At 45.0% G+C, this 14776-nt stretch overlaps 1 protein-coding gene across 5 annotated transcripts; it reads left to right on the top strand.

Annotated features, from left to right (window-relative positions):
* Positions 1-212: 212 nt before the first annotated feature.
* On the top strand, positions 213-13931 carry c3h1orf210 (chromosome 3 C1orf210 homolog). 5 transcript variants are annotated; one of them, XM_056277619.1, is made up of 5 exons: positions 213-350; positions 1117-1169; positions 9747-10322; positions 10731-10925; positions 12191-13931. In XM_056277619.1, exons 3-5 carry the CDS (start codon positions 10265-10267, stop codon positions 12394-12396), a joined length of 459 nt encoding a protein of 152 aa, XP_056133594.1. In that variant the 5' UTR covers positions 213-350; positions 1117-1169; positions 9747-10264; the 3' UTR covers positions 12397-13931. The 5 variants fall into 5 exon arrangements, with proteins under 5 accessions (XP_056133594.1, XP_056133597.1, XP_056133596.1 ...); XM_056277622.1 differs by having other exon boundaries at positions 9750-10322; XM_056277621.1 differs by having other exon boundaries at positions 218-342.
* Positions 13932-14776: the final 845 nt, after the last annotated feature.

Genomic DNA, 14776 nt, shown 5'->3' on the forward strand with positions numbered 1-14776 from the left:
AGAGGCATAATGATTGTATTTTCATATAGTTACCTAGCAACCTATTTCTTCCTGGTTTGGTGTACATGACTGAAAGTATTGCCTCTGGCCAGGTCTGGTGTGCCATTGGACAGAGAGGCGACGGAGTGGGCGGGAGGGAGCACACCTTAGCTGCAAAGTTATACATTAACTCGCCCTTCTGGGAAGCAACTGCACAGCGCAATTCTTCCAACCTTTGCACAACCGGACTCCATTTTACTGACAGCAAAAACAACCCCCCGGGGGCTGGCTGCTGCAGCCAAATCAGAGCTCGGAGGGAGGAAAGCGGCTGAGTTAGCTGAAGAGGGTTCGAATGATCTGCAGGTAACCGGGTAAGGTGAAAGAAATGGACATTAACCCTCTGGAAATGTGGGCTTTTTCAATCTCATCTATAGTCTGTATCGCCCGGTGCGAGATTGTGTGACTCAGTTGACTTTCTTATTCATTATTCGGGTGTTAATTCTGGGCCTTCGACAGCTTATCTCACGGGGCCTTCATAATATGTGCGAGCGCCATTTATTTCAGTTCCATTTATTATGACAAAAAGGGGAAGTGACTGAAAGCGACAGCCAAATGAAGCCAATGGGGGGGGGGAGGGGTGGTTAACTAATAAGGGCATATTTCTGACTTTTCTGAGCGGTGAGATGGCAGCTTTCATCCCGGTTCCCAGAAAATCCTTCATTTCTGCTGTGCTGGCTTCTCTTGACCATTTTCTCCTGTTTATAATACGAAAAAGAAACATGCATTTGATGACATTATCACCCGATCCTTCCTCTCGACTTCTAATGTCTGAAAAGAGAGTAAGGTTTTCAGAATATTTCCTCCCAAGCCAGAGAAATGGTGGAACATGATGAAGGTTATGACATTTGGCAGGTGTAGCCACAGTAAAAAAATATAAAAAATTTGATCGCTGCAGCTTTATCACCACTTTATCCCTATTGCACTTCTATACGAGTGGAAGAGTACCGACCCACATAATGGTTTTCTGTTTACTATTTTCACACAAAATACTGCTGCATCGTTGCCAACTCATTTTCAGTAGCCATTGTTCCTACAGTGAAGTGCTTGTATCAATAATATTTTTCTTTCACTTTCTAGGAAGCATTCACTGAAGTCCTACCATTTCACCAACAACCCCAAAGGTGCTAAAGGTGGGCTTTAAAGCAACAGAAAATGTAATGTAAACACATGCATGGGTTGGTGGGCTGTAATATTGAGATCCTGCTGAAAGCGTTACGCGTGCTGTCACGAAGGCTAAATGCTGGGTAACTCCACCGGTGTCACTCCTCAACACAGAAGGGGCAAAATGCGTAAGCTAAAATCAACATCTGTGGATATTTTGGTGGAAAGTGACTTGGAAGGCATTGAGTATGAATTAGACTGACAGTGTCCTTTAATGCAGGAAAATAGTGGAAAGAAGAAAAAAAACCCCATTGCTTCAAGTCTCACTCATAATTTTGCAGAGCCCACTTGACATCAGAGCATTTCTGCATGCAATCTGATAGGCAAATGGGCGGCATGGTGGCCCAGTGGTTAGCGCAGTCACCTCACAGCAAGAAGGTCCTGGATTCGAAACCCTGGGGTTGTCCAGCTTTGCCCAGTGGCCTCACAGCAAGAAGGTACTGGATTCGAAACCCTGGGGTTGTCCAACTTTGCCCAGTTGCCTCACAGCAAGAAGGTACTGGATTCGAACCCTGGGGGTTGTCCAACCTTGGGGGTCATCCCACCTCATCCTCTGTGTGGAGTTTGCACGTTCTCCCTGTGTCTGCGGTGGGTTTTCTCCGGGTGCTCCGGTTTCTCCCACCATCAAAAAAGACATGCATGTTAGGGTGAATACTCCTGTCTGTGCCCTTGACCGAGGCATGGCAAGACGAGCTGGAGTTGGTCCCCGGGTGCTGCACAGCGGCTGCCCACTGCTCCTAGCTACACAGCTAGGATGGGTTAAATGCAGAGAAAGACCCCCCCCCCTCACAGGGATTAATAAAGTAGTTACAAAAATCTGGGGAAATTCTCTAATTGGTTAAACCAGTGTCAATTTCAGCAGTAATGAAATTGCCAGGGTTTAGGAAATTCTGCTTAAAAACTGACTGTGGGAGATGGATATCTGAATTGTATGTAATATTACCATGTTTCCTTTTCCTTTGAAAATCACAGTATTATCACTTTGGCGCATGGTCTTTATTATGTGGTATTTTTTTGGTTACGGCTATTACTAACATTGGTTTTCTTTCATTGTGTCTCTGTGGTCTATGTGTTGACAGTGCCATTGTTCCCATGCTTAAAGGCACAGAAAATATGACATTTGTGGGCCCTTAACATAAGGGAGCTTGGATTTTGCAAATATGACCTCTTTCCAAGTGTAGTTTAGAGAAGGAAGGTAGGTTAATCATTATACATACTTTTGGAACTAGACACGGTCTTGTTTAAACTTAAACACTTGGTCCCATTTCGGCCTGCTCAGCTTTATAAGTAAGTCTGGAATAATCGCGCTGTCTCGTGCCAGCTTTTCTCTATTTACTTCAATATCAGACCACAAGCTTTTATCCTTGACAAACAATGGCAAAGCCAAACTCCCCCTCAAATATCAAAGCAATGACAGAAAGACATAACTTGGCACTTCACTGGGAGGGAAGTGGGGAGGCTCGCTGACGGCTCTGACTGTGGTTTGCAGGGGCAAGGGTCAGTGGAAGGACAAGCTTTGTCTCTCACTTTCTCAGCTATTTTCGAGTGAGAGAAAGACAGAGGAATAAACACAAGAGACAGAAAGGGATGGATACAGAAGCATAGGGGGGAGAAGGTGGGTGGGAGAGACAGACACTGAAATTGAGGTGAGGGGGCTGGCAGTTCATCGGAAAAATTGGACGTCCATCAGACAAAAACTGGGGGCAGTTTTGGTGTGTGTGTGCGCACACTGATGTGCATACGTGTGTAAACAAGGTGTTGTGATTTGAGGGCTACAGGCCCAGAGCAGACAACTACTACTTCCTCTCAAATCAGAGTTTTGCTTCTATTCTTCTTTTTCATGAGGAGTAGTTTGCATAAAAATACAACTATTCTCCTGAGTGGAAACAAATGTCTTGCTCTGTTTTCCTCAACTATTTATCTAATGTGTCACATTATCACAGTACATACTGTGTATATAATGTGATAATGAATCACACACACATGTAATGACAATACATACTGTGTATGTACTGTGATTATTAAATCTACTCACATACATATATAAATATATAAATACATACATATATACATACTATATACACTACATGTACAAAAGTATTGGGACACCTGGCCATTACACCTACAGGAGCTTTTATGACATCCCGTTCTAAATCCATAGGCATTCATATGAAGTTGGTCCCCCCCTTTGCAGCTATAACAGCTTTCAATCTTCTGGGAAGGTTTTCCATAAGATTTTGGGGTGTGTCTGTGGGAATTTTTCTCCATGCATCCAGAAAAGCATTTGTGAGGTCAGGCACTGATGTTGGGCGAGAAGACCTGGCTCACAATCTCTGTTCTAGTTCATTCCAAAGGTGTTCGATGGGGTTGAGGTCAGCGCTCTGTGCGGGCCAGTCAAGTTCTTCCATACTGAACTCACCCAACCATGTCTTAATGGACGTTGCTTTGTGCACTGGGGCACAGTCATGCTGAAACAGAAAAGGGCCCTCCCCAAACTGTTCCCACATAGTTGGAAGCATAGAATTGTCCAAAATGTCTTGGTATGCTGAAGCATTAAGATTTCCCTTCACTGGAAGTAAGGGGCCTAGCGCAACCCCGGAAAAACAACCCAACACCATTATCCCTCCTCCACCAAACTTTACAGTTGGCACAATGCAGTCAGGCAGGTAACATTCTCATGGGAAGCATGATTCATCACTCCACAGAACACGTTTCCACTGCTCCAGAGTCCATTGGCAGCATGCTTTACATATACCACTCCATCCGATGCTTGGCATTATGCTTGGTGATGTAAGGCTTGCATGCAGCTGCTCAGCCATGGAAACCCATTCCATGAAGTTAGCCAGCTAGCAGTTAGCCAGCAGTAAGTTTACATTTGAGTGAGTAATAGATGTGATGTATAGACATAAAAGAGGAAACAATAGGTGTGATGCACAGATATAGAAAGTTTGACACCTGGAGTGGGTTATTTCTAAAAATAAAAAGTGTATTACATTTAATGTTACAAGGTGGCTTCATGGATAATGTGATTGCTGGACTCCCGTCACAAAATGCAGGCACTGAGCAGGGGCCTCTGCTGCATACATGTAGATTTCAACACAAAGAATTTACTCCAGAGACTTTAGTTTTTATCCACTACTACACTACTGGTGTGGTGGGTAAATTGGTGATCAGTACCAGTATTACATATTTTGCAACGATCAGTAGGCTGCTAGTGAATGATAACGGGCAATTATCAGGGACAGTTGAGAAATATTAGGCCTACCTGTTTCGAGGTTTAGCCAGGGCAGCGTCAGTTCTCTATCGGGGCTCTTGTCTAGTTTATCTCAACACTACCCACACCCTGCCTCGGCTCAGGCTCAGGCCCGCCACTCAATCCATCCCATATGACAATCTGACACTGTTTACATTTGCCTGATTTCTGTCAACGGTTACACATGGCTTGGATGAGCTATACAACTGATTTCCACACATCAGTACCTTACAGACTCTCGGATTGCTCTGGGGAAGTTAGTTTATCGAAAAATCGTAAACACTGAAATGAACTCACCGGGCACATGTGAGGCAGAAGTTGTGAGTGGTTTTGGTAGGGGATTTAGGACCAATGATGATCATGTCAGGTTTATCATAACTTAGTTTGAGGAAATGGGCTTGCATCCATGATTTAAATTCAGTGAGGCAGTTGGTGAGACTGGAGTAAGTTGTAGTGGTGATGGATTTAGTGGAGATATAGAGCTGGATGTCATTGGCGTAGCAGTGTATGTGGAGACCATGACAATGTATGATGTTACCAAAGGGGAGCATGTAAAGGATAAACAGGAGAGGCCCAAGCACCGAACCCTGGGGTGCATCTTGGGACAGAGGAGCGGTGAAGGAGGTGCAGTTGTTGATGCTGATGAACTGTTGTCTGTTTGTGAGATATGACTTTAGCCAGGAGAGGGCAGTACTGGTGATGTTGAGGGAGGATTCAAGGTGGGGGAGAAGAATGGTGTGGTTAATGGTGTTGAAAGCTGCAGTGAGGTCAAGGAGGATGAGAATGTGGAGGTGGCCAGAGTCTGAGGTTTGATTTTTTTGATTTTGACATACTTTAATGATCCCCTTAGGGAAATCACACTCTGCATTTAACTCATCCTAGCTGTGTAGCCAGGAGCAGTGGGCAGCCGCCATGAAGCATCCGGGGACCAACTCCAGTTCATCTTGCCATGCCTCGGTCAGGGGCACAGACAGGAGTATTAACCCTAACATGCATGTTTTTTTGATGGTGGGAGGAAACCGGAGCACCCAGAGAAAACTCACCGCAGACACGGGGAGAACATGTAAACTCCACACAGAGGATGACCCCAAGGTTGGACAACCCCAGGGTTCGAACCCAGGACCTTCTTACTGTGAGGCAACAGCGTTAACCACTGTGCCACCATGCCACCCAAATTCACCGGGTTGTTGGTGAGTTAAAGAAGGACTGTTTCTGTGCTGTGCTGTGAGCAGAAACCAGATTGAAATGGTTCGAGCAGGTCATTGGAGATGAGGTGAGCTTTGAGTTGGGGGGTGAGAACACATTCCAGTAGTTTTGACAGAAAGGATATTGAAGATGGGTCGGAAATTGCTCATGATATCAGGGTTGGGTCCAGTTTTTTTGAAGATGGGGTGACAGCAGTCAGTTTAAGTGTATGGGGGACTGAACCAGAACTGAAGGAGGAGTCAGTGATTTCTGTGATGAGTGAGGGAATAGCTGGGAGACAGACCTTGACAAGATTGGATGTAATGGGATCCAAAAGACAAGTGGAGCTCTCATTCCTACCGCAAGGTTGGACAGATCCGTTGGGGACATGGGAGCACTTTGACAGGGGCTGAGTGGTAAAGGCGGGGGAGACAGGTGGGGAGGTGGAGAGGGTAGGGGAAGTGGTCAGGTTGCTGTAGATAGTGTCAATTTTAGTTTGGAAAAAATGAAAGGAAAGAGTTGCATTTGTTATTTGTAAAGGAATCGGAGGTATTATCACTGGATTAGAGAAGTGTGTTTATTGTGGTAAAGAGAGCCTTAGGGTTGTGGAGCCAGAGTGTATAAGGTGTGAGATGGACCAGGCTGTGGATGAGAGTGTCTTTATATTTTTGAAGGTAGTCTGTGTAGGCTTGAAGATATACTTTTAAATCAGTTTTCTTGCAGTCTTTCAAGCTGGCGCTTACAGCATTTCATTTCATGGAGTTCAGGAGCATAACAGGGAGCTGTGTGTGAATAAGACTATCTTGGTTTTAATGGGGGCCAGGTGATCATGAAAGGAGGAGAGTGTGTTATTATAATAAGTGACTAGATTGGAGGGATTATCAGACAACGGGGGAGGCTAAGCAGACATTTACCAGCAAGAGAGGCAGAAAGAGATGAGGCGGAGATAGATTTGAGATTTCTGAAGGATATTATGCATTTGACTTTTGGGATGAGGATAAGGATGTCCATGTCCACGGTGACTGATTGTGAGGTGTTCAGAGATACTGAGGTTCAAGCTGGAGAGTTGATGTATTGTCAGACCAGTGGAGCAGACCAAATCCGTAGTACCTATTCAGTTGTATCTATGTCTTCTCTATTACCTAATCTAATGGTATCTGAGGGATATATGAACAAAAAATATCCACATTGGGGATATACATGGACAACAAACTCAAACAAGCCAAAAAACAAAATCAATATGCATAAATGTGACAATACAAAACAAACAAACATGTATTCAGCGTGGCGAGTCCATGGTTTACGTTTGATTTTACGATACAATCAAGTATAATGAAGCTGGCAGAGCATTTATGCCCTCCAGCCTTCATGAGAGTTTCAACTGACACTTTATTGCCATTGAATTACAGACAGTTGGTGCTGTATCCATACACACACTTTCACATGTATGCACGCATTCACAAATACAATTAGAAGCAAATGTCATGAACCTGCAAGTATGCACAACACACACACACCCACAGCCACACCCACACACACACACAACACACACACGCACATCCATTTTTGCAGCCATGCTTCTCCCCCAGAGCTTCCAGTTCTTCCCTGGTTGGGGTGTGTTATTGTGCTTTGGCTGTGTGAGGACAGGACAGGGAGAGATAAAGGTGACCCTACCAGCGTGTTTACAGCCAACACTGCTGAACAGACTTGCAGATGAAGACAGCAGGGAACAAGACTAATGGCCAGCAAACCGACTGGATCCCTTCCTCTGTGAAAACTCACCTCTGAGCCAGGCAAGGCAGCAGCAAAGCTGGCAGGTTGAAAGAAAGAGAGAGACGAAGTTTGAATAAGCAATGAAAACCAAAAACAAACAGAGGGGCGGGCTATTCTGTTGCCTACAAACACGGGGCTCGCCGGTTCGAATCCCCGTGTTACCTCCGGCTTGGCCGGGAGTCCCTACAGACATGATTGGCCGTGTCTGCGGGTGGGAAGCCGGATGTGGTATGTGTCCCGGTCAGTCGGGGCGCCTGTTCAGGGGGGAAGCAGAACTGGGGGGGGGGGGGGAATAGCGTGATCCTCCCACGCGCTACGTCCCCCTGGCGAAACTCCTCACTGTCAGGTGAAAAGAAGCAGCTGGTGACGACTCCACATGTATCGGAGGACGTATGTGGTAGTGTGCAGCCCTCCGCAGATCGACGGGGGGGGGGGGGGTGCAGCAGTGACCAGGACGGCTCGGGAAAGTGGGGTAATTGGGTGGATACAATTGGGGAGAAAAAAAGGGAGGGGGGGTGTAATAAATAAATAAATAAACCAAACACAAACAAAAAACACCAACAGGGGAGCTGTCCTCTTTGAAAGGCTTAGGTAAAGGTAAACAGTTTTATAGTAGATTGAAGTTGAAAAGCTTGGTGAATATGAAAGCCTTAATGTATTCAAGATGGAGAATTAGCTTTAATCTCTTATGTCAGACTAAAAGTCAAAGATGTCTCTGACAATCCATCTCAACACCGGAACGCAAATTTACTGGCTTGCCTGTAATTTTTTTGTTCTGTTGACGCTAATGTAAAATTACTCACACCTCACACAAGCCAGAAATTGGTGGGGAGAAACCGAGGCGGTGTAGAAAAACAGATGTTATCACCCAAAAGTAAAGTTTCAGAACCGTCAAAGTCTGTTTGGTTTGGAAATTGAGGAATTGCTCTGTAGAAAACAAACAACCCCCCCCCAAAAAACATTACAACTTAAAAAGAAAAAAAAAAGCTATCATCTTCACGATCATAACGCAAATACTGTGTCAGCTTTTTAGTCTATGGAAGCATGGAGGCATGCAAATAGTTTTCCTCTTTGGGGCAGGTTTGCAAATAGCCCCACACAGCGTCCACCTGACTTCTACGTAGTGGAAGAGTTTCGGCACATTTGCATCCAGAGTATCAAGGAAGCGTCGTGGTGCCAGGTTGAACAGTTCAGCAAGTAAAAGTTCAGATTACTACCTGTAGGCCATATCGCCATCATACAAGCTGGGGATTGGCAGCAGGGACACAACCACCGATGAAACATATTGGACAGCAAAAAGAACAGATGTGACGTAGGAGAAAGCAACGCTGTCCATAACTGTTGTCATCATTTCCAAATGCCTCGTGGCTTCGGGAAATAATGCGCAAGTAACATTTCAACATTATTGCAAAAAAAAGGACAAACCAACGTGTGGTATGAGGGACATTGTTGGTCAGTGTTGGTAATATTGCCATTCTACGTCGTTGAAAGATGTCTCCTCGGAATTATTGCAGTTCCAGTGCTAATTATGGCTCGGTGATTACATCTAATTGCATTTGGGGAATTATCTGTTCTTTCCGTTCGGGGCGTGGGGTCCTGGAGCAGAGGTCTCCTGCCTGGTTGTTTATTGATATTGGAGACCTGGAGCATGCTCTCTCGCTCAGTTGTGTGCCAGCATAGCCAGCTTTAAAAAAAAAAACAACAAAAAAAACAACGTACAGCCAGGCAAAGTCTAATACCATGTCAGTTTCTGTCAATCTCTACTTCCTTTTCACTTGCTTTCTCTATCACACTTAGCAGATTTGTGATCCTCCATGTCCTCCTTTGTTTATTATCGCCCAGGACCACTTAGGAAGGTACCATGGGGGACTTCCTGCTCGTGACACACTTTTCCTGTTGATGATATTCCTCGCTCGAGTCTTTGAAACTCGCCTTCAATCACAGCTTTTGGTTTTAAATCATGACCCCCCCACCTCCTTCTGTAAAAATCTATTTGTTATTCTGGATTAACCAACCATTTGGGCCGGGAATATTCTCATTATTCTTGTTTAGTTCTGTAATGAAATGTGCATTAAGAAGCACAAAGTCTCCACAGGCATTAAATGCCAGAATGCAAAGGAGGCTTTTCAACATTGCAGTTAAGTGTTAATCAACATAACTGATCATTCTCTTTATTGTAAGATGCCTATGAAGACACGTATTTGATAGATGGTTTGACAGTAAGATGGGCAGTCATTTGTTTTTATTAATTTATCCCTCTGTCATTGTCTTCCTCTCCCTTTCTCTGTCCTGCTCGCTTGCTCTCTCCATTCCTCCTTCACGCACCATTTTACAGCAGCTGATCTAGGCTCACATCTCAACCCAGATATGGGACAACAATGCCACCACCCTTGACCAGTCATTGAACCAACCGGGAACAACACTCAACCTTGCCCCCTAGTGGGGCTCTGGAGAGCTGACCTCCACCCGGTAGATCTCCCAGGCGACTACCTCCCCCATCTGGGGAGAGGTGGGCTCTGCACGATCCCCTGTCAAATTGTACCGTTTGCTGATATCATCCTTAGTGAAGAAGTAATTTTTTCCCAGCTCTGCCTGACCTTCACACACGCTCAAGAGCTCTGCCTTGTGTCGCCTGGACCCTGTCGAGAGATATGCCCTGAGCCCAAGCTCCACCGGGCTGCAGAGACTTCCTTTAGGAGAGAAGCAATGCTACCTTGTGAACGTAGGCCTTCTTAAACTGGGGGGTTCTGGATCCATGGTCGGACTTAATAGTACCCCTTAGTGAACGACAAGACTGCTTCAAACAACCCCAAAGGAAAGCACCCCCCCCCTAAAAATTTTTAAAAAATCCAGATGGAACAATTATCAAATGGCACCCTTTCTACCCCAGTTCTGACAGCTACCCAAAATGGTAAGCATATGATGTTCATGACAATCATACAATAGAGAGCACTCATCTATCAACGGTGAAAATTTGAATTTAACTCCTCTTAAATGGCTATATTTTTGTAACAATGACACAGAGAGATATTGTTAACATAGATAACATAGCTGTAGATTTAATGGACAAGCTGGTAGTGGCTGACTATTGAATTGACATTCCAGTCATCCTTGCCTACCCCACAGATATAGACATTTAATGCTGGTCTGTCTCCTCATGCCTGCTTACCTGTCAAGAGCTGAGGTTGGAATTAGATGTTTGTGCTGTGGGAAGTATGGCAGATGGGGCCCAAATCAAACCAACAGCCTGCATCTTTTATGACAGAACTGCCAGGTTTGTGTAACATAGCCCTTTCCTTTATTGCATTTCCTTGTGCAGGCACACTGGCAACCCCGCTTGAAAACCCCACGTCCCACAAATGGGAGTTCCTGGTGGCTGTTGTAGTCACAGCCATTTCCATTTCCATTCTTCTTGGGATCCTAGCAAAATGGCAGGTGGTCCGGCGCTACCTGGCCAGCTACAGACACACCCGCCTGAGGGAGATGGACAATGTAAGCCACTGCAATCACCCAGGTCTGTCAACTTCCTATAAATTACTATACCCAAACGTCTGAATTTTCCATGTTGTTGTTTTTTTTTGCTGAATGGGATGGGATGCATATATGGGGAAAAAAAACAAAAACAAAAAACAATCCACAACATTTGATATTCAAGGATCCTGGAAACAACCTGTTCTCATGGCAGTTTATACTGAACAAATGTTTGGGTTGCGAGACATCAAGATGATTAGTTGATAGTGCATTTTGGTTTACCAATGAAGAACTCTAATCTGAAAAATGCTAACTTTTCAAAGTGGCACCAGGTAACTTTTTTGCTTTAACATATGATCAGGGAATTCATTTTGGTCGTATAGCGTGACGGCTACGGGAGAATGACACAATTCTCATTCAGATCATTTCCATAGAAGCTGTGTTTTTGCTTGGCAATTTGTCCGCCGATGCAACGAAGCCTCCCAGGAAATATAAGGATTAGCTTACAGCACAGGTAGCAGTTTTACTTAACCTCATCTGTGAACCATAGCTCATCTTCTTCATTCAGAGTCTTTTGAGCAACAGCTTGTAAACAAACACATGTATCTTGTTTCTACACTATGAAGAACCAAAAAAGAAAAAGCCCCTTGGTTGTCTTCGGGACAGTTGACATAAAAGACGGTGCCGAATCCTAAAAGTTACCTGAAGCCACTTTAAGTGAATTGAAATATTCATGCAGAATTTGTTTGCCAAAATTACAATCAGTACAAATGATGCACTATAATTCAAAATATGCCACAATATAGGAAAACACCACTTACTTTAAGCTCTGAAATATAGTACACCTGGTATTCCTAGATCCTAACACGATTCAGGGTAATGAGGATTCATTGTCTCACATGGCCAGAGACAAATCTGCAGAATTTGATGATTTAAAAAAATAAAAATGAATTGACAGCACCGAGGATGAGATTGTATACTGAAGGGGAGGGTTTTCTGTCAACTGATAACTACAGCAGCAACAAAACGTCAACTGAAAGTAAAAGCTCAGACAAACTGCTTTGTAAATACACAAATCTATGTAATAATCATCATTGGCAACAGAGCATCTCCAGCCTGTGTGTCGATATGACAGCACCTGAATGGTGCTGATGTCATACAATGTTTAGTGGTCAAAGCGGCAAGCAAGGGGATGCCATCATATTATCCCATTGTGTGTCTGTTTTGTCCATTGTGTGTTTCATGAGGTTTTACGGCACAGTGAACTTGTTCATCAAAGATAATGAACGTTTCTACCACTGCTGCCAGGCATGGAGGTGGAATTCGCCTTCCACGGAGGATGTGGAATGAACCCTCACGCCGTCCCTCATATGAACGAGGACGACGACGATGGCTTCATTGAGGATAACTACATCCAGGCCTTTGAGAGAGAGAGGGCCGAGAGGGCAGCAGTGGACATAGGAGAAACAGAGGAAGAAGCGGAGATGGACGATATCGAATTCACCATCGCTTAGCGAGAAGGGGTACAGTGAAGCCGTCCCTGTATTTGTCTCCATGAGTTTCAGTCGGCTCCTCATATTGTAACTTCATCATCGTCTCTCTAGCCACTCTTTCTCGTCAACATTTCCTAATGATGTGAAAAGCTACAGTAATCGTAGGTGGAAGAAAGGGAATGTCTCTACCTTTTTCCAGCTAGTGCCTGTTCTTTTCTTCTTCTTTTTTAAAGGTCAGACTGTAGTAAAGACATGATTTCATGAAACACGGGTCATTTTGGCAATGGTCCTCAAAGTATGGCGTGAGCATACGAAAAGACCTTTAAGGGGGTCTTGTGAATATATCAATGATTTTTTTTTGGTTGTTGGTAAATTGACAAAATAGGAAGTCATTGAAGATTTGTTCACACTGATTTTCAGTTTTCCACAAATTTTTATTTATTTTTAAATTTTTTAAAAATTTTATTACTTTATTGATCCCCGTGGGGAAATTCTTCCTCTGCATGTAACCCATCCCAGCTGTGTAGCTAGGAGCCGCGGGCAGCCGCCATGCAGCGCCCGGGGAAATGGTAATCAGAGTGGTCATGTTCTGATTTGGAATAAATAACGAAAATGGCATGAAAAGGAAGAGGTCAATCAAACATGGGCTAGCCAATCATCTACCTGTGCATGTTTAAACAGTGTTCGGCAGCAGAATCCACGACGACCATCAATCACCCCTTGGCACTTTTGTAAAAATACCAACCCCTCCTGCAACACTTCAGTCTACAGTTACTGCTATACTTTTTTCTTTTTCTTTTTTTGCAATTTCTAATCAAACTTGAAGGCTAAGTGTCCACGAATGGTCAGATTTATAATGTAATTCTGAGCAAACTTTTGCAAAAAAATAATGACAGCCAAATAAAACTGATTTTCTATTGTGTGTTGAAAGAAATTGGTATGTTGTTTTATTGTTGAACATACTGGCTAAGTATAGATTTTCACAAGTACTTGTAATGGTATACATTATATAAGTCCATTTATTGTATACTTGCATACTTCCACATTTGCCACAGTCATTCTTATGAAAAGGGAAAAGGTGTGGCAATGGAAATGTAAAAGTGGGACCTTTGTGATATTTGCGTTACTACTGTGAGTTGAACAGGTATTGTACCATTCAAACTATAGGTGGAAAGAACAATACCATTTCATATGTTATTACCCTAACATCACAACATTGACAATTAGTCATAACGCAAATTCCAGTTATGGTCATGTGCAAAAGGGTACACTTAATACTAAAAATCTTCTTATCCACGTACTAGTTTATAGCAAGCCTTTTTAATTTCCAATCTCTTTGTTGATATTGTGGCGGACACTAGGGGCTATGCCTCTCACCCAGCACGACTGTGAGCTGTGGGCGTGGTTTACGTTCCCGGGCTCGCCGGTGCAGGGTTGTTCCTGCTGCAGTTGGTTTTTGGAGTTGAGGAATAAACATCAAACTCGCCTTGGTCTCCTGTGTTTTTCCTCATTCCTGCCACATTGGTGACCCCGAATTGAACATGTTTGGAGCAGAAGAGGAGTGTGAATCCACTTCGGCCACGCCGCCCCAACTCTCACAGCCGGTCGTTCTCGCCGCGGCTGTGAAACTCCCAGAGTTCTGGCAGAGCGACCCGGCCTCGTGGTTCCAGCATGTCGAGGCGCTGTTCCACCTGCGTGGAATCTCCGCGGACGACTCCAGATACTATTTGGTCGTCGCTGCGCTGGACCAGCAGTCCACACGCCGGGCCATGCAGCTGTTGCGCGCCCCTCCGCAACACGATAAATACGTCGCCCTCAAACATCTTCTGCTCCGGAGGTACAGCCTATCTACCGCAGAGAGGGCAGATAGAATCCTTTCCCTATCCGGTTTGGGCGACGGGACGGCTGTGGATCTCATGGACAATATGTTGTCGCTGCTAGGCTCAGACGAAGGTGGGTTCCTTTTCCCGCACGTTTTCCTGCACCAGCTCCCGTCTCCTGTGCGCGCGGCTTTGGCTAACTCCCCGTGTCTGGCCGCTGGTGACTGCCGAGGTTTGGCTGAGGAGGCCGATCGGGTCCTGCTGGCTACCAGACGGTTCTCTGTGCAGAGTGTGGCATCGGAGCCTCTGCAGCCGACGTCGGAGGACGCGGACCCGGCAGTGGTGGCTGAAGTGACTGCCCGGAGACGGCGCGGGAGAGGCCTCTGTTTCTTCCACCAGCGGTTCGGCGGCAAGGCGAGGCGCTGCGTCCCTCCGTGCACGTTTGAGGCGGCGGGAAACTCCAGGGCCAGCGCTCAGTAGCAGCTGTGGGCGCTGGTGGACGTAGTGAGCTGCTCTTCATTAAGGACACGATGTCAGTGTAGCCGGGTGGTAAATCTGTTAAATATGTTAAATGATTTTCC

The sequence above is a fragment of the Lampris incognitus genome, chromosome 3 (genome assembly GCF_029633865.1).
Source record: "Lampris incognitus isolate fLamInc1 chromosome 3, fLamInc1.hap2, whole genome shotgun sequence".
In the NCBI taxonomy this organism is placed as follows: Eukaryota; Metazoa; Chordata; class Actinopteri; order Lampriformes; family Lampridae; genus Lampris; species Lampris incognitus.